Source organism: Mus musculus, chromosome 9 (genome assembly GCF_000001635.26).
Source record: "Mus musculus strain C57BL/6J chromosome 9, GRCm38.p6 C57BL/6J".
In the NCBI taxonomy this organism is placed as follows: Eukaryota; Metazoa; Chordata; class Mammalia; order Rodentia; family Muridae; genus Mus; species Mus musculus.
In genome coordinates, this window is record NC_000075.6 from 89,952,064 (window position 1) to 89,970,950 (window position 18,887).

Sequence of the window (18,887 nt, forward strand, 5' to 3'; positions counted from 1 at the left end):
ATGCATGTGCATGAACACACATACAGATACACACAGAAGCAGATACAGAGAACACAGACACACATAAATATACATACTACCCATAAACACGTGTGCACAGAGAAACAGAGGCGCACACAAGACACATTCAGACATGTACATACACATATATACACACAACCACACATCACATACACAGGCATATATGTACAGACTCATGTCATATACACATAGACATATAACACACACATATATATACATGTGTATACACAGGCATACTCATACACACACACATACACAAAGACAGATACAATTAGACACACATACATTTGCTGACTAGTTTTATATGATCTTGACACAAGCTAGAGTCATCAGGAAGGCCTCAAATGAGAAAATGCTTCCATAAGATTGGGCAGAAGGCAATCCTATAGGACATTTTATTAATTAGTGATTGAGAGCCCCGCTCACTGAGCAATCATGAGAAGTGAGCCATTAAGTAGCCTTCCTCCATGGCCTCTGTATCAGCTCCTACCTCTAGGTTGCTTTCCTGTTTTAAGTTCCTGCCTTGACTTTCCTCAATGGATAATGATATGCGAGCAAAATAAACCCTTTGCCTCCCAGGTTGCTTTGGTCATGGTGTTTCATCATAGCAATAGAAACCCTAACTAAGACAATGCACAAACACACAAAGACACAGGTCCAGACACACACATAAAGACACAAGTGTACACACACACACACACACACACACACACACACACACACACACGAGTGGTCCTCAGCTGCACAGGGTTCTAAATCAGGGTCATCTACCTCCTGCACTCTTGGGGCTGCTTGGTTGTGCACAAGCTCACACAAAGGGAGGGGCACAGAGACTGGGGCCAGCATATCGGAATCACTACTGGAAGGCACTGGGCATGGGCAGCAAGTGAGCCTCCAGTACAGATTTGCCTCTAAGGACAAGGAGGCCTTTGTGGAAAAGAGGGGGCTTCAAATCCCCAAGAGACATAAATGGGGGTGGATTTCAGCCCAGGGGTTTCAATTATAGCTTGTCTGCAGAAGGTAATGATCACACTGATCACGGGCAAACATGGAGTTTTGACACCAGATCCCACCAAGGCAGGGATAGCTGGTTCTGCTTGGCCCCTAAACATCCCGGGCCACCCCTCGACTTAGGGCAGTTCTTTATCCTTGCAGCATTTGATAAGGGCTTCTGAGCCCTAGCACCAGGCTGGGGCCTCTCCCAACTCAGCAGGAAAGTAAGGCTAGCTCCAGCCTGGTGCTAGGGCTCAGAAGCCACTAAAGGAGCTGGAGATGCGCAAATTTGCCTTGTTCTGTTCAATTTTATCATTACCTTCTGCAGACAAACTTTAATTGAAACCCCTGGGCTCTCAGAAGAGTTATTAGATAAGACTGCAACCACGGCAGACACAGCCTAGCAACCCTTCCCAAGCTAACCCTGTATGGAGACTTGAGCCCACGTTTCCTCCTTTCTCCCTTCCAGAGCAAGCGGGGAATTTGTTAAAATGCAGCCGGCTGGAGCAGGCCCTAGAACTCATGTTTCTAACTAGCTGTCTAGTCCATACAGCGATGTTCCAGATCCCTATTTAACAGCTGGGAAAATTATCTGAGGGCCCACGAAGCATGCTCAGCATCCCACAGGCAGCGCAGCCAGGCCTGCCCTATACATATCAGCTCTTCTCCCTATACTCCCAGCAGCAAGGATGACCAACCCCTGGTCCCTTGCCCCTGGTGTGCTCACAGCTTTTAAGAACAAGAGTAACCTACACTAACATTAACCTCTTCTTTACCAGGTTCAGAGCTTCCTTCGGGGATGGCTGTGCCGGCGAAAGTGGAAGAACATCATCCAGGACTACATCCGGTCTCCCCACGCGGACAGCATGCGCAAGAGGAACCAGGTGGTGTTCAGCATGCTGGAGGCCGAGGCTGAGTACGTCCAGCAGCTACACATCCTTGTCAACAACTTCCTGCGCCCACTGCGCATGGCCGCCAGCTCTAAGAAACCCCCTATAACACACGACGACGTCAGCAGTATCTTTCTGAACAGGTAAGCGGAAGGGACGATGAAGGTGGGAGGCATCGGTTGCCAGATGTTGAGCTGAATCCGGATACAAACCCACATGTGTTTTCCACCAAGTGCAGCTGAGGAACCCGATTCCCAGGGAGGAAGGGAATAATTCAAAGTTGTGTGACCAAACAGTTTCAGAGCCTGAGATGGGAGTATAGACTAAGGCAGACATAGTCTAAATTAAAGCATTTTGGCCATGGTAAGAGTGTTAACAATGACGGTTTTAACTGCAAAAAACTTATAAAAGGTTGCTACTAACATGTGTGGGCAAAGGTCATGGATATGTCCAAACATTCCATAACACACAGGAACTATTCTACCCAAAGTACCAATACCACTACCAGTGAGAAACTCAACTTTCCATATTTAACCATTATGGAATAATGCAATAACATTATTTCATGATGCAATAACAAAATACCTGAAGCTGTGTCCTTTACTTTTTAAAAATGGTTGAAAATACAGCTCAGATGAAGAACACTTGCCTGGCATATGGGAGACCCTCAGTTTTGTTCACAGAACTGTGGAAGAAGAAAAGAAAAAGAAAGAAAGGAAAAGAAAGCTTGTTTGCACTCATGTTTGGTTTTTGGGGGACGTTTAAGAGCTTAGCAGCAGCCTTGACTTCAGAGAGGTTCTTGTGATAAGAGCCTCACTGGACAGAAGCATGTGGAAAAGAGGTATCACGGGGTGAACAAGGAAAGACAAGCTAGGCTCCTCTGCTTTGCTCCATGCTCCTTGTTAGCATAGATCACAGCAGAGGGCTCCAGATATCTCCCCTATCTGAAGTCTGTCCCACTATGTGAGCCCCATCCTCCCTCCTACTATAAGTGCCTTGGGATCCGGTTCCTGAACCTGATCCTGCCTGCCTTCCACCTCAACTGTGGGGAGGGAAGGACTCTGGGCAGCACATGTGAAGAGTGAAGCTGCCTGCTGGTTTGCTGGAGAGCAGCTCTGCACAGGGTTCTGCCCAGCTACATTGCTTTCGAGAGGAAGTGGATGGCCACTTTAGAACCTGATGTCAATTTAGTGATTTAATTTACTGGTGCTCAGTAAAAGGATCCTAGAGAAGAAAGAGACCTCTCTCCTCCAGGTAGGCAGTGTCACGAAGGGTGTTAATTGCATGCTTGTCATACCTTGGAAAGCTCCTTCGCCTAAGCAGCGGTGGCAGGCTCTGAGTGGCCAGCATGGTCTGCTTACAGACTCGAACGGTTTCCTTTTCATAAAAGCCATGCCAGGCACTGAGAGCTGGAAGCCACAGTTGTGCTAAGGCGCTCCTCAGCCTGGTGACAGGGGATGTCTGTATCCTGATGTTCACTCTGATGATTGACAGTGAGTGACTGCCTGAAGCCTTGGTTTGGGCCAATGAGGAAGTCCATGGAAGGAAATGCCACAATCCATTTGTCATGTCTGAATGATCTAGGGAGTGGGCAGGGGTGGGCACCTAAGCCACCATAACTAGCAGTGTAGACAGGCCTGCGTCTGCCCTACTCTGGCCCCACTCTGGCCTCTTTGATCCAGCCTTGGTCATGCCCCTTCCTGGTCACTGAAGAAGGAGGGAGATAAGCAGGTCTCAAACGGACTACTGCACTCTCCTCATTGATTCCCTTAGATGTGCTATCATCACACATCCTGTGCCTCACCAGCCCCTAGACCTCTTGATAGCTATTAGCCAATATTCCCTTCTGTATACTCCTAGAGTGCCTCTCTGCAGTAGCCCTCACTACATTTAAACAGCGGTTTCTTTTGTGTATGTGTGAGTGTGTGCTCATGTGTCCACGGAGAGGCCAAAAGTCAGCACTGGGTGTCTCCTTCAATCTCTTTCCACTTTAGGTTTGTTTCCTCCTTATTTTCTGCAATAAGATCTCTCAGAAAACCTAGATCTCACTAATTTGGCTATAATCATTGACCAGCAAGCACCCAACGACCCTCTTGTCTGCTTTCCCAGAGCTGGGATTGCTGACATATGTCACCATGCCAGGTTCCACATGGGTGCTGAAGATCCAAATGCAGAGTCTCCTACCTGTACAGCAAGTGCTTGACCCACTGAGCTGCCTTGCAAACCCAAACGAGGATCTCTTCAGTGTCTAGATCTTTCCAGAGGGTGAGGACAGGACCTTAAGCTACACACTGCATAATGCCTGGGATACCGCCCATATATGGGCCAGGAAAACTTATCTGGAAAGGGCCACATACAAGTATTTTTATTTTTTAGTAGGAAGCAGGAGAAGGAACAGAAGGGTAGTGGAGGGACAAGCCTGAGCGAAGTACAATGATACATAAAATGTCATTGCTATTTGCTAAAAAATTAATTTAGAAATCAATATTTTAGAGTTTGTGGTATCTGAATTCCCTATGGCAACTAAGCAGTAACAGAGACACAAACACATGGGTTGGCTGTATTCCAATTAATTTGATTTATACACACTAAAACTGGAACTTCATATAATTTTCACATGTCACAAAATATCTGTTTGAGGGTTCTTCCCCCCAACCATTTACAGTATATAAAAAAAAATTACATACGGTAGCGCAAACCTATAATGCCAGCACTGAAGAGGCAAAGGCCAAAGGCCAGTCTGGAGTATCCTTAAGTATATAGTGAGATTCTGTCTTAAAACAACAATAACCTCAAAAAGTGAAAGTCATCCAAGATGGAGTGTGTCATGCGTGCCCCACAGGCCACAGCAGCTAACCTATGACACAGAGTGCAGTGAGGATGCTACACACCAGAACCCAGTCTCTGTCTTGATCATGGCTAGGTTTGGATATGGAGTGACCAGCATCTGTTCTGGTGCCTGTGTGTGTGTTGGCAGAGCTCAGCACAGGGCTCACAGCTTTTAGAAAACCTATGCTGTGCGCTCTCCTTAAAGAGTCGAGATAAACTTAGCATTTTAAAAGAATCCATCATTTTTACTTAAACCGACAGAACTGAAAGGGAAATCAATCATTTTTACCTACACTGACAGAATTGAATAAAATGGAAAGCCTTCCGATTATTCTAATCAAAAGTCGATTTTTTTAAAAAGGCATACTTGAGGCTGGAGAGAGAGCGATTAAGAGCACTTGCTGGCTCTTGCAGAGGACCCACACTGAGTTCCCAGCACCCACAGCATGGCTCACAACCATAGCTCCAGTTCTAGGCATCCAAAGCCCTCTTCTGACCTCCAAGGGCACCAGACATGCATGTAGTACCCAGACATACATTCAAACAAAACATTCATACACCTAAAATAAAATAAATAAATCTGAAGTAATTTTGAGGTACACTTGCATGTAGATAATACTACACTCTCTCCCCTCCCACTTCCTCTTCTCTCCTACTCTCCTCCTCCCACCCAAAAATGTCAGTATGTACCAAGAGGATGGCCTATGCAAAAACTGAGACAAGAGAAACGTGAGTACAGTGGACAGAAATAAAGGCAGAGAGGCTGAAGCGAAATGAGAAAGAACATAAGACAGACTATGGGGTTATAAGGCAAGCTAAGGCCACTCTAAGTCAGCTCAGATGTTCAAGAAATAATTGCTGCGTTAAGAGAGAGGGTGAGCTGAGGTTGAGTGTGGAAGGAGAGGACTCCTGAGGAGCCCACCAGCAATAGTCTGGGCAGAGATGATAGAGAGGCAGGTGTCACTGAGAGCAGGGCACAGAATCCACGACATGATGGTTAGGTGGAGTGACTGAGGGGCTGGCCAGCTCAAGCTGCCATTCAGTGAGAAGAGAAGCAAATAGTGGAGGAGTAGGTGTGCTAGATATGTCAGAGGTCACCATCAATGGGAACCTGGCAGTGAGTCCAAAATCCAGTTAGTTTTTAATCCAAATGGGGGTAGCTTTCCCCACTGTCTACAGAGTAACTTTAAAATATGAGTAAATGTCCGGGCAGTGGTGGCATATGCCTTTAATCCCAGCACTTGGGAGGCAGAGGCAGGTGGATTTCTGATCTACAGCCTGGTCTACAGAGTGAGTTCCAGGACAGCCGGGGCTACACAAAGAAACCCTGTCTCAAAAAAAAAAAAAACAAAACAAAACAAAAAACAAAAAACAAAAAAAAAAACAAAAACAAAAAACAAAAACAAAAACAAAAAGAATGAGAAAACGATTCTGCTCAAAATAGAACCAACAACACAATTATGGAGAAATAAACAGAGGTCCCAAGTGATCAAGAGAAGCTTTCTTATGTCTTTTTTAAAGACTTGGAAAACACACAAGTGGTACTGGGGGAAATGGCTTGGTTGGCACTTGAATCTGAGTTTCATCCCGGAAACCGTGTGAAAAACCTGAGGTGGTGTGTATCTGTGATCTCAGCACTGAGTGTGAAAAATCTGAGGTGGTGTGTATCTGTGATCTCAGCACTGAGGTGGCAGAGACCAGAGGATCTCTGGGGTTTAATGGGGCTCAGTTGCCAGCCAATCTAGCTTACTTGGTGAACTTCAGGCCAGTGAGAGACCCTGACTCAACATAAGGCTGACAGTGTTCCTGAGGAATGCACCAAAGGCTGGCCTCTGGCATCACATGGTTACACACCTGCAAGCACCTGTGCTGAGAGAGAGACAGAGACAGAGACAGACAGAGAGTCAGAGAGAGACAGAGGAAGAAGGAGGAGGAAGAGGAGGAGGAGAGAGAGGAAGGAGGAGGAGAGAAAGAGAGGAGGGAGGAGGAGAGAAAGAGAGGAGGGAGGAGGAGAGAGAGAGGAAGAAAGAGGAGGAAGAGAGAGAGAGAGAGAGAGAGAGAGAGAGAGAGAGAGAGAGAGAGGTGTACTAATGTCCAGATTAGAAAGATTCCATGTCAAAATGTTCTTTTCACCAAAAATACTTCCAAATTTAATGTAATTCCACTCAAAGTTCAGCCTAGCAAAATAATTTTAAAGTTCACTTAAACAATGAAAGACACATTCCCTACCTCCAATTAAAATACATTATAAAGAGGATGGGAAAATGGTCCTGTGGGTATTTAGTTGCTGCACAAACATGGGAGCTGGAGTTTAGATCCCCAGCACCGCCCAGATGCAAGTGGGTTGCTAAACAAGTAGGTTGCAAGTGGTCTGCCTGTAGTCCCACAAGCAAGCTGGATAGCTAAAAAAGCTGAGTTAACAAACGTTGGATTCAGTGAGAGACCCTGCCACAATAAATACATAAAAGAGCAACTGATGAAGACACCTGACATCAACTTCTTGTCTTCACTCCCATGGAAGCATACCACATACACACAAAGGTGGGTGGGTAGATGGCTAGATAGATGGATGGGTGGATGGAGAGTTAGATGATAGATAGATAGATAGATAGATAGATAGATAGATAGATAATAGGTAGGTAGATGTGGGTAGGTAGATAAATAGATAAATAGATAGATAATAGGTAGATTAATGTCAGGTAGGTAGCTAGAGAGATAATAGGTGGGTAGATAGATAAATAGATGATACGTAGATAGATGATAGGTAGGTAGACAGATGATAGATAGATAGATAGATAGATAGATAGATAGATAGTAGGTAGGTAGATTGATGATAGGTAGATAGATGGTAGGTAGGTAGATTGATGATAGGTAGGTAGATAGACAAATAGATGATAGGTAGGTAAGTAGATAATAGGTAGGTAGGCAGGTAGGTAGGTAGATAGATAGACAGATAGATAATAGGTAGGTAGATAAATAGATAAATAGACAATAGGTAGATAATGATAGGTAGATAAATAGATGATAGATAGATAGATAGATAGATAGATAGATAGATAGATAGAATAGGTAGGTAGGTAGATAAATAGATGATAGGTAGATAGATGATAGATAAGTAGATAGATGACAACCAGATGATAGAGAGAGATAGGTAGGTAGATAGATAGATGATAGATAGATAGATAGATAGATAGATAGATAGATAGATAGATAGAATAGGTAGGTAGGTAGGTAGGTAGGTAGGTAGATAAATAGATGATAGGTAGATAGATGATAGATAAGTAGATAGATGACAACCAGATGATAGAGAGAGATAGGTAGGTAGGTAGATAGATAGATAGATAGATAGATAGATAATAGGTAGGTAGGTAGATTGAAGATAGGTAGGTAGATAAATAGTGGATAGGTAGATAGATAATAGGTAGGTAGGAAGATAGATAGATAGATAGATAGATAGATAGATAGATAGATAGATAGATAAAATAGATAGATAGATGATGATAGATAGATAGATAGATAGATGATAGATAAAAGTAGGAAGATTGATGATACATAGGTAGATAGATGATAGATAGGTAGGTAGATGGTGAGATGATAAGTAGGTAGACAGATGATAGATAAATGATAAATAGTTAATAGGTAGATAGATAAATAGCTAATAGGTAGATTGATGATAGGTAGATATATAGATAGATGATAGGTAGATTAATGATAGATAGGTAGATAAATAGATGATAGGTAGGTGAGTAGATAATAGGTAGGTAAACCTATATAGGGGGAGAGAGAGAAAGAGAGAGAAATAGATGATAGATACATTCATAGATAGATATATAGATAATAGGTACAAGTAGGAAGATTGATGATATGGAGAGAGAGAGGGATGATAGGTAGATAGAGAGAGATGATAGGTAGGTAGATAGATGATGGTAGATTGATGATAGACAGGCATATAGAGAGATGATAGGTAGGTAGATTGATAATAGGTAGGTATATAGATACATAGATAATAGGTAGATGATAGATAGATAGATAGATAGATAGATAGATACATACATACATACATACATACATAATAAGTAGGTAGATTGATGATAGGTAGGTAGGTACATAGATAGATACATAGATAATAGGTAGATAGATAGATAGATAGATAGATAGATAGATGATAGGTAGGTAGATGATAGCTAGGTGGGTAGGTAGATGATAGCTAGGTGATAGGTAGGTAGATAAATAATAGGTAAGTAGATAAATACATAATAGGTAGATAGATGATAGCAAGAAGATAGATAGATAGATAGATAGATAGATAGATAGATAGATAGATAGATAAATAGATAATACGTGATAGGTAGGTAGATAGATGATAGCTATATGATAGATAGAAAGATAGATAGATAGATAGATAGACAGACAGACAGACTAATAGATAATAGGTAGGTAGGTAGATAAATAGATGATAGGTAGATAGATAATAGGTAGGTAGGTGGATGATACGGAGGTAAATTGATGATAAGTAGGTAGATAGGTAGATAGATAATATGTAGGTAGATAGATGATAAATAGATAGATAGATGATAGGTAGGTAAAGTAGGAAGATTAATGATATGTAGGTAGATAGATAGGTAGGTAGGTAGATTGATGATAGGTAGGTAGATAGATGATAGGTAGATAAATAGATAATAGGTAGGTAGATTGATGATAGGTTAAGAGAGAGAGAGAGATGATAGGTAGGTAGATAGATGATAGCTAGAGGATAGGTCGTTCCCTAGATAGATAGATAGATAGATAGATAGATAGATAGGTAGATAGATAGATAATAGGTAGGTAAATTGATGATATGTAGGTAGAGAGATAGATAATAGGTAGGTAAATAGACAGATAGATAATAGGTAGGTAGATTGATGATCAGTAGGGAGAGACAGAGAGAGATGATAGGTAGGTAGGTAGATAGATAAATGATAAATAGATAGATAGATAGATAGATAGATAGATAGATAATAAGTAGATAGATAGATAGATAGATAGATAGATAGATAGATAGATAGATAATAGGTAGGTAAATTGATGATATGTAGGTAGAGAGATAGATAATAGGTAGGTAAATAGACAGATAGATAATAGGTAGGTAGATTGATGATCAGTAGGGAGAGACAGAGAGAGATGATAGGTAGGTAGGTAGATAGATAAATGATAAATAGATAGATAGATAGATAGATAGATAATAAGTAGATAGATAGATAGATAGATAGATAGATAGATAGATAGATAGATAATAGGTAGGTAAATTGATGATATGTAGGTAGAGAGATAGATAATAGGTAGGTAAATAGACAGATAATAGGTAGGTAGATTGATGATCAGTAGGGAGAGACAGAGAGAGATGATAGGTAGGTAGGTAGATAGATACATGATAGATAGATAGATAGATAGATAGATAGATAGATAGATAATAAGTAGGTAGATAGATAGATAGATAGATAGATAATAGGTAGGTAAAAGTAGGTAGATTGATGTTAAGTAGGGAGAGAGAGATAGGTGATAGATAAATAGATGACAGGTAGATAGATTCATAGATTATAGGTAGATTGATGATAGATAGATAGATAGATAGATAATAAGTAGATAGATAGATAGATAGATAGATAGATAGATAGATAGATAGATAATAGGTAGGTAAAAGTAGGTAGATTGATGTTAAGTAGGGAGAGAGAGATAGGTGATAGATAAATAGATGACAGGTAGATAGATTCATAGATTATAGGTAGATTGATGATAGATAGATAGATAGATAGATAGATAGATAATAAGTAGATAGATAGATAGATAGATAGATAGATAGATAGATAGATAATAGGTAGGTAAAAGTAGGTAGATTGATGTTAAGTAGGGAGAGAGAGATAGGTGATAGATAAATAGATGACAGGTAGATAGATTCATAGATTATAGGTAGATTGATGATAGATAGATAGATAGATAGATAGATAATAAGTAGATAGATAGATAGATAGATAGATAATAGGTAGGTAAAAGTAGGTAGATTGATGTTAAGTAGGGAGAGAGAGATAGGTGATAGATAAATAGATGACAGGTAGATAGATTCATAGATTATAGGTAGATTGATGATAGATAGATAGATAGATAGATAGATAGATAGATAGATAGATGATAGGATGTAGATAGAAGATAGATACATGATAGGTAGGTAAAAGGTAGATAGATAAATAGATAATAGGTAGGTAGATTGATGATAGCTAGGTATATAGATAGATGATAGGTAGGTAAATTGATGATAGGTAGGTAGACTTATGATGGGTAGGTAGATAGATAGATGATAGGTAGGTAGATAGGTAGGTAGGTAGATGATAGGTAGGTAGATAAATAAATTATTTGTAGGTAGTTAGGTAGATGATAGATAGATAGATAGATAGATAGATAGATAGATAGATAGATATTACAAAGGTGTATCATAACATGATGCAACCATCTAAGACCAGAATCAACCAATATGTCATCAAATCAAAAAAGAAATTCCAGGCTCAGGCTGAAGAATGTTTGTGAATTTAGTAAAAAAACCACAGGCATTCTAATTTGAATTAGACACTTGGCAAGCCAATCAAAGAGGAAGGTCGCATCCATAGCCTTTCTTCTCATATTACAGCAAAGCAAGCGTTGGTTAAGTATTTTCACATAAAGTACAGGTAAATACAGATGCTGCATAAGGGTTGGAAAAGACCTGGTGTCCAAGGTTGAGGCAGAAAGAAAACAGATATCCTCCCATAGCAAAATGGAAAATCACATCACTAACCATGATAAATTCTAAGTGAATGTGGGGGCTTACACATGCCAGGCCTGTGTTTAAAGGAGTTGTTTCAAATTCTTGAGAGAAAAGAGTAAATAGGCAATACTAGGTAGGTCCCAAAATAGAGACAAAAGGCTTCAACCACTCCACTAATTTTGTGTGTGTGTGTGTGTGTGTGTGTCTGTGTGTGTGTGTGTGTGTCTGTGTGTGTGTCTGTGTGTGTGTGTGTGTATGCGCGCACGCGCGCGTGTGCACATGTGCACGCACACTTTTGTTGTTTACTGCCATGGATACCTATCTCTACTTCCCATCCCCCCACAGGATTGCCAATTACAGGTGTATGCTACCACATCCATTCTGAATAGATGGATGTGACTTCACAGTGCAAGGTTTGCGTCCACTCTTCACGGAGCATACCCACCAAACAATACAGGCTCACTTTATGTCTCCACCCCATTTTGGTAATTCTTGTGGAATTTAAAACCTTGTTATGTTATAATGATCTGTTAGAAATGACTTTGATGGTATGAGTTAATTGTTTAGGATGCCATGAATCTTAAGATGATCCACTTGAAGCCAGGCATGGAGGCACACAGCTTTAATCCCAACACTCGGGAGGCAGAGGCTGGTGGATCTCTGTGAATCTGAAGCCAGCCTGGTCTACAGAGCATGTTCCAGGACAGCCAGGGCTACAGAGAAACCCTGTTACCGAGCAGAGGGTGGGGAACCGGGGTCAGGGGGAGAATAGTCCATTTGATATGATACATGCCGTGTATGTTCTGAAGGCTCCAGCAGTTGGCTATTACTGTGTCTTGCTCACTGTCCTCTGGCCTGCTGATCTCCAAAGATAATACTGAAATTGGAACAATAACTCTACAGTGGCCCTGGAGTGTGTGAATAAAACACATTCTCAATATCCTATTTTGAGTCAAAAGCAAAAATATGGCTCAGTGAGAAATGCATGCTGAGAACTGAATGGCCTGAGAGCCAAGCTCCTTGCAACAAGCAGCCAAGTTCTGAAGGCAGAGGAAACAGCCTTTAAGAGAATTAAAAGTGCTAGTCTAGAGCAGGAGAGATGGCTTGGTGTAAAATATTCCTTCAGCCCTTGCAAAAGACGGGAGTTTGAGTCCCGCATTAGGCAGCTCACAGATGGCTGTCATTCTAGTTTCTATGCCTCTGGCCTCCTCAGGTGCCTGCCCTGAGGGGCACATAATTAAAAATAACAAAAATAAATCTATTTAAAGAAAAAGGAGGCACTGGTCCAATAAACACCAATGCTAAGACAGCTAGCAGTCATGTTCCTGTTAGAGAGACATTCTGAGTGGTCAGGAGGGAAGCTCAAATAAACAATAGCATTGCCTGAGGCTGGGACCTAATCCAGAGGGATGCACTGACTCTCTTCAACTCAGAGGAAGCAGAGAGGTGAGAAAGCTGTAGAAGCTGGCAGACGTTTGTAGACAGAAGTCATTCCTCCAAGGTGCAATGCAAGGGACTGCTGGGGAAACTGGAGGAAGTTGTCCAGAAGCTGGATCAGAGATACTCCATGATGATGGCCGCACTGCACACCTGATTCTCCATGTGGACCAAAGAGCCTGACAGAAAAGACAGTTCTGTGGAAGACTGTCCCAGCTACAGAGAAACTGATGTCTGGTTTCCGAGCTTCAAAGACTAGGCTGTCTTGCTAAGGACCCAGACATAGAGGCTAAGCCAGTGATCGTTTAAAATTCTGAATTCTCAGAAGCCTGAGCCTTCCTCACCTGCACTCTGTGAAGGGAGCCTGGCACATCTATATATAGCATGGAAGTCCACTGCTGAGATCTAATGCTAAGGAAAAGCTCCTTCCAAAATAGTGCCAGTGACTGACAGTGCCCCTGGTCACTCCAGAGCTTAGATAGAGACATACAAAGCAAATGCTTATCTCCTGCCTGCTAACATGACATCTGGTCTACAGCTGGGGCACTCGAGGAAGACTATCAACTTTCAAATCTGATTATCTAAGTAATAGACTTTTTTTTTTTTTGAGACAGGGTTTCTCTGTGTAGCCCTGGCTGTCCTGGAACTCACTCTGTAGACCAGGCTGGCCTCGAACTCAGAAATCCGCCTGCCTCTGCCTCCCGAGTGCTGGGATTAAAGGCGTGCGACACCATGCCCGGCTCAGTAATAGACTTTTGTAAGGCTGCCACAGGTAAGGTTTTTTCTAAAGGATCTGGTCAGAGTTCATTCAAGAGCTTCTGGAGAACACACACCCATTGTAGATGTCTGAAAGAACATCTGTGATTCAGGGGAAAGACCGAGACATCAACGTTAACAGGAGTTTGGAAGAAAATGGTCTCTCTCACAGGTGACTTCCACAGATAGATTCACCTCAGGTGTGGGGAAAACAGCAAAGAGCCAGAATCAGAAGTGGAGTCTGAAGACGAGCTGGGAGGGCTGCAGTCTTGGGATATAAGCAAGAAACTAGTGCCTTTGGGTAGCTCTGGCCCGTGGAGACCCTGTGAACACTCTAATGTGCCAGGGTTTGGAGTGCTGCAGAAACTTACTTCCAGCAACAGCAGGGTCTGGGGTTCTAAGTTTGGAAGAAGTTTGCCTGGCCGTAAAATCCAGAACTGAGAACACCTGCCCTGAAAGAGAGGAGGCAGCGAATCTGGGAAACTTCACTGTTGCCTTATTTTAAGAAGTCACCAAAGCCACTCTAACCTTCAGCAGTCACCTCGTTAGTCACAGTGCTCAGTGTTGCTGCAAGACCCTCCACCAGCAGGACTGGCTTTCTGAGGATTCAGGAATCCATTAGCATCTTTCAGCAAGGAACTGTTACTCAGTTAGGGTGTGTGGATGTTTAGGTCATCATTCTCAGACTGGGAAGATGGCTAAGTGGGCAAGAGCTCTTGCTACATGAGACTGAGAATCTGAGTTCAAATCTTTAGCGTTCATGTAAAAAATTAACATCGCTACGCATGCCTTTAACACCAGTGCTGAGAAGCGGAATCGTAAGGATAGCTGGGGCTTGGTGGCTGCCAGCCCATTTCCAGGTTCAGTGAGAGATCTTGCCTCAAAGGAACAAGACAGAGGGTGATGGAGCAGGACACTTTCTATTCTCCTCTGGTCTCCACTCTCATGCAGATGGTCTTTGGTACCCACAAGTGTGCTTATACGAAATACACACCATACAGACACGCAGAGACATCATGATACTGCACGTTCAAGACTGCAGAAGAGTGGAAATGTAACTTTTAACAAACACTGAGTGTAAGGGGGGGAAAAATCTTGTGACTCGATTAATTAACCTGTTTGCTTTGCTGTATGGTCTATAGCCACCCCATGTAATGTCTTCAAGCTGTCTCTACCATCCTTTCTGTGATATCCCTGGCCCGTTGCTAGGCTGTTGCTACACTGGCTTGTTCGGTATTGGGCTCTAAAGAGCTTCCTTTCCTCACTGGTGGATGTCCTAGTGTCTGGTGCATGTCTTCTGGCTGCCTGGAGTGGCTTCCCTGCTCGGATGTGTTCTCTCTCACAGCAGTTTGTGCTCTGAGGGGGGTCTTGCTGTATCAGTACCACCTGAGCAGGGGGAAGAGGTGACGGAGCCATGATCAGCACAGGTGGGTAGAGCGGGGTCCACGGGCAAAGGCCCCTCAGGAAGTCTAAAAGGTTCTGTGCACAGCAGACGAGGAAGGGGAAGAAGGAAAAGGAGTGGGTAAGGCATGAGAGTAAAAAAATGAACGAAGGCATTAAAGGAACAGTGGGGATCTGGGCTCTGCTAGGCTCCTACTATATACCAGGTATCCAAGCAGCCTCAGCACTGCAAGAGGTTCTTCACCTCAGCTTATTTCACATAGAAGGATATGAATTTCAGAGATGTTAGGTGTCCTGGCTGGAGAATACACAGCTAGGAAAGAGCCTTAAGTCAGATGTGAGCATCATTCTAGATGGGTCCCAGGCCCCATCTCTTCCCACCGTCAGTGGCTGGTGTTCTGTATTCTCCACGTCTCTCTAATACCTTGAGGCAGATGAAGTAGGGGGAGACAGCAGAGAAGGCTTCTTCTGCACACAGCTGGCTGCTGGCCACAGCAGCTCTTCTCTGCCATCTTCATGGGCTCACACCCCTTGCACAGAGGGGCTTGTGTGATGCCACTCAGTCCTAGGTGTTTAGAGCCCCTATTAAGGGCCTCAATTTAGCATGGCACTAAAATGTTCAGCAGGGTCCACCCCAGGGAGGAAGGAAAGCCAGGCAGAAGCTCACCTGTGCTTTGTCTTTCAGCGAGACCATCATGTTCCTGCATCAGATCTTCTACCAAGGCCTGAAGGCCCGTATCTCCAGCTGGCCCACCCTGGTGCTGGGTGAGTAGCCATCCCCATGGCGTCCTACATATTCCTTTCCAGGGCAGGAGACAGCTCTGTCCCTCTAGATCATCAGTGAGTCTCTCTGTAGACCCCAGGGTCCCTGAGAGGAGAAGGACAACCGTCATGTGCTCCTGGAAAGAAATGAGACCCTTCTATTTGCTTGTCCACCTTCCCCTTCAACAGCAACATGCCCACCCAGAAACATGCCCACGGCGAACATCTCAAACTCCAGAAAAGTAGAAAACACTTAAAATATCACCTGTCGCTCTGTCCCTCAAAGACAGCCACCCCAGTCATGGCCATGTTCCTTCCACAATTCCCTATACACAGAGATCCTGAGAGTGTTCGAGTTTTCTTTTCCCATTTCACATGACTGAAAACAGAGGGAGTTAGAGTCTGGAGCTTGTTTGTACAGACATTTCATTCATTTGCTCACATCAGATTATTACATTATGCTGATACATTGCTGCTGCTGCTGCTGCTGCTGCTGCTGGTGTTTACAATAGGGTGTCTATTGTAGCCCTTGCTGATCTGGAACTTGCTATGAGACCAGGCTGACCCTGAACTGTTAGAGATCGGCCTGCCTCTGCCCGCCAACTGCTGTAATTAAAGCTGTACACCACCACACCTGGCAACATGTCACATCTTAGCTTAGCTTTGTAAATGGAGCATTTTGCCACGCCCAGTTTTCTCATGCTGAGTTTTTTGATGGCTGTATAATGAGCCAGTGTCCCTAAGGATACATACCATAAACCAGGCAACCAGCTCGCTCTTCTTAATGGTTCTAAGCCATTGCAAATCTTTAGGGACCATTTTTATGGGATAAGTTTCCAGAAGTTGGATTACTAGAACAAAGGCTCCGGCTTCATTTGCATTGCCTAGAAAGCTGTGCTGTTGGGTTCCAGGGCTGAGCCGCACCTGTGCCTTCCATTGAATGGCACCTGTGCCAGGTTCCCACTTTGGTAGGTAAAGGAACTGCAGTGTTCCCTTCACTACAGAGGGGAAGACCCTGAGGCTACAGAGTCATAGTGAGAACCAGGCCAGATGTAGCTCTCCAGCCCCCTTCACTCTTTAGAAATTTCTTGCGTCAAAAACCCTGCTCTATGGAGCTGGGGAGATAGCTCAGTCAGTAAAAAGTTTGTCTCAGGGGAATAATGAATGACCTGAGTGAAATCCCAGAAGCCACAAAAGATCTCAACCTGGGCCCAGTGGGATCATATTCACTGCTGCTCTCTCAGGGCACTCAGGATTGGTTCTCCTTCACCCATCAGGAGGTCAACAATGGTCTGTAACTGCAGTTCCGGCTGGCTCTGACGCCCCTTCTGGCCATTATGGATACTGCATGCACATATGTTTACACAAGCAAAGCATGCGTGAAAAATGAGGACATAATTGTTCCTAGGTATATACATGAAATAAAAACAAATAAACATTTTTTTAAATGTACACAATGGCATACACTTATATTCTCCCAGTCAGTGCTGGAGAGGCAGAGACCGGTAGATCCCTGGGGCTTTCTGGCCAGACTAGCCTAATCATCAAGGCCCAGGTGCCAGGGAAAGACCTTATCTCAGAAAGCAAGGCCATGGCTCCTGAAGAATGACCCCAAAGACTGAACTCTGACTTCCGCACACAAACATACAGAGGTATGTGGGCACCACATACATGCCCACACACATGAACACGCACACACACTGTCTCAGTTAAGGTTTTACTGCTGTGAAGAGACACCATGACCAAGGCAACATTATAAGGGTAGTATTTAACTGGGGCTGGCTTACAGGTTCAAAGGTTCAGTCCATTACCATCCAAGCAGGAGCATGGCAGCATCCAGGCAAGCAGAACTAAAAGTTCTACATCTTCATCTGAAGGCTGCTAGTGGAAGACTGACTTCCAGGCAGCTTGGGAGAGGGTCTTAAAGCCTATGCCTACTGTGACACATCTACTCCAACAAGGCCACACCTCCAAATAGTGCCATTCCCAGGGCCAAGCATATACAAACCATCACGTGTGTTTATATATGCGCATGTGCATACACACACACACAGAGCCAGCCTCTTACAAAGACACTTTGAGTGGAGGCAATTGCTGCCCACACTCCACATGGATCAGCCATGAGATAAGAAGGTCTGACCTACACCAAGGCTGTCTTCTGGAGATGGTTCCCAGAGCAGGGCCCCTGGGAACAACAGCCATAAGGGTATGGGACTCCTTACCATCTCTCTAAGCCTCTCCAGTCAGAGCTACCACAAGATAGCCCACACCTGTAAGCCTTAGTCCCGAACCCACTCCCCCAAGGTAGGATCTCTCTGTTGAGGTGGGATTTGAACCTCGCACACAGCCTCTCTGGGTGAGCCAATGGGCCCAAGGCCTGGGGCCACCTCGGCCTTTGATCTGTGGACCCCACCTTCCTTTGCAGCGGACCTGTTCGATATCCTGCTGCCCATGCTGAACATCTACCAGGAGTTCGTCCGCAACCACCAGTACAGCCTCCAGATCCTTGCTCACTGCAAGCAAAACCGGGACTTTGACAAGCTCCTCAAGCAGTACGAGGCCAAGCCAGACTGCGAGGAGCGCACACTGGAGACCTTCCTCACCTACCCAATGTTCCAGGTGACTGCTGGTGACCTACAAGGGAGTGGGCTGGGGCGGGGGCACTGAGGGCACAGCTGGCAGGACACAGTCCCTCCCCACAAAATCCTGGCAGGTGGAGAGCAAGCTGAGCCCCCATGCACCTGTCCCCTCCAGCAGTGGGGAAGGTGAAGGGGCAGTTCCTGGAGACAGTCATGCATGGGTCCCCATTGTCCTGGCTCTCCAGGCACATCAGAGATGTAGCCTGCTTTCCTCCTCAGTCTCTTGAGTTCAAAGATCCATTCTTGACTCTCTTGCTTTCTGTCCCTCTCCTTCATTCCTGTGCATCTCTTGTCGACCATCACCGTCTCTCCCTTCTTGCCCTGTCCCTCCTCGCTCCCTGTCCCTTTCTGTCTCTCCACCTGCTCCTCGTCTTCCTGGCCCCG

General features: G+C 44.0%; 1 protein-coding gene across 3 annotated transcripts in view; it reads left to right on the forward strand.

The window, feature by feature from the left end:
- Rasgrf1 (RAS protein-specific guanine nucleotide-releasing factor 1) overlaps positions 1–18,887 on the forward strand; it is a 117,472-nt gene that overhangs the window by 42,556 nt on the left and 56,029 nt on the right. For all 3 annotated transcript variants that reach the window (XR_001778822.2, NM_011245.2, NM_001357743.1), the window contains exons 5-7: positions 1,794–2,047; positions 15,788–15,867; positions 18,290–18,483. Coding sequence is in view for 2 of the 3 variants with exons in the window: in NM_011245.2 (NP_035375.1) it covers positions 1,794–2,047; positions 15,788–15,867; positions 18,290–18,483 (528 nt within the window). In the remaining variant the exon portion in view is untranslated. The remainder of the gene's footprint in view (positions 1–1,793; positions 2,048–15,787; positions 15,868–18,289; positions 18,484–18,887) is intronic.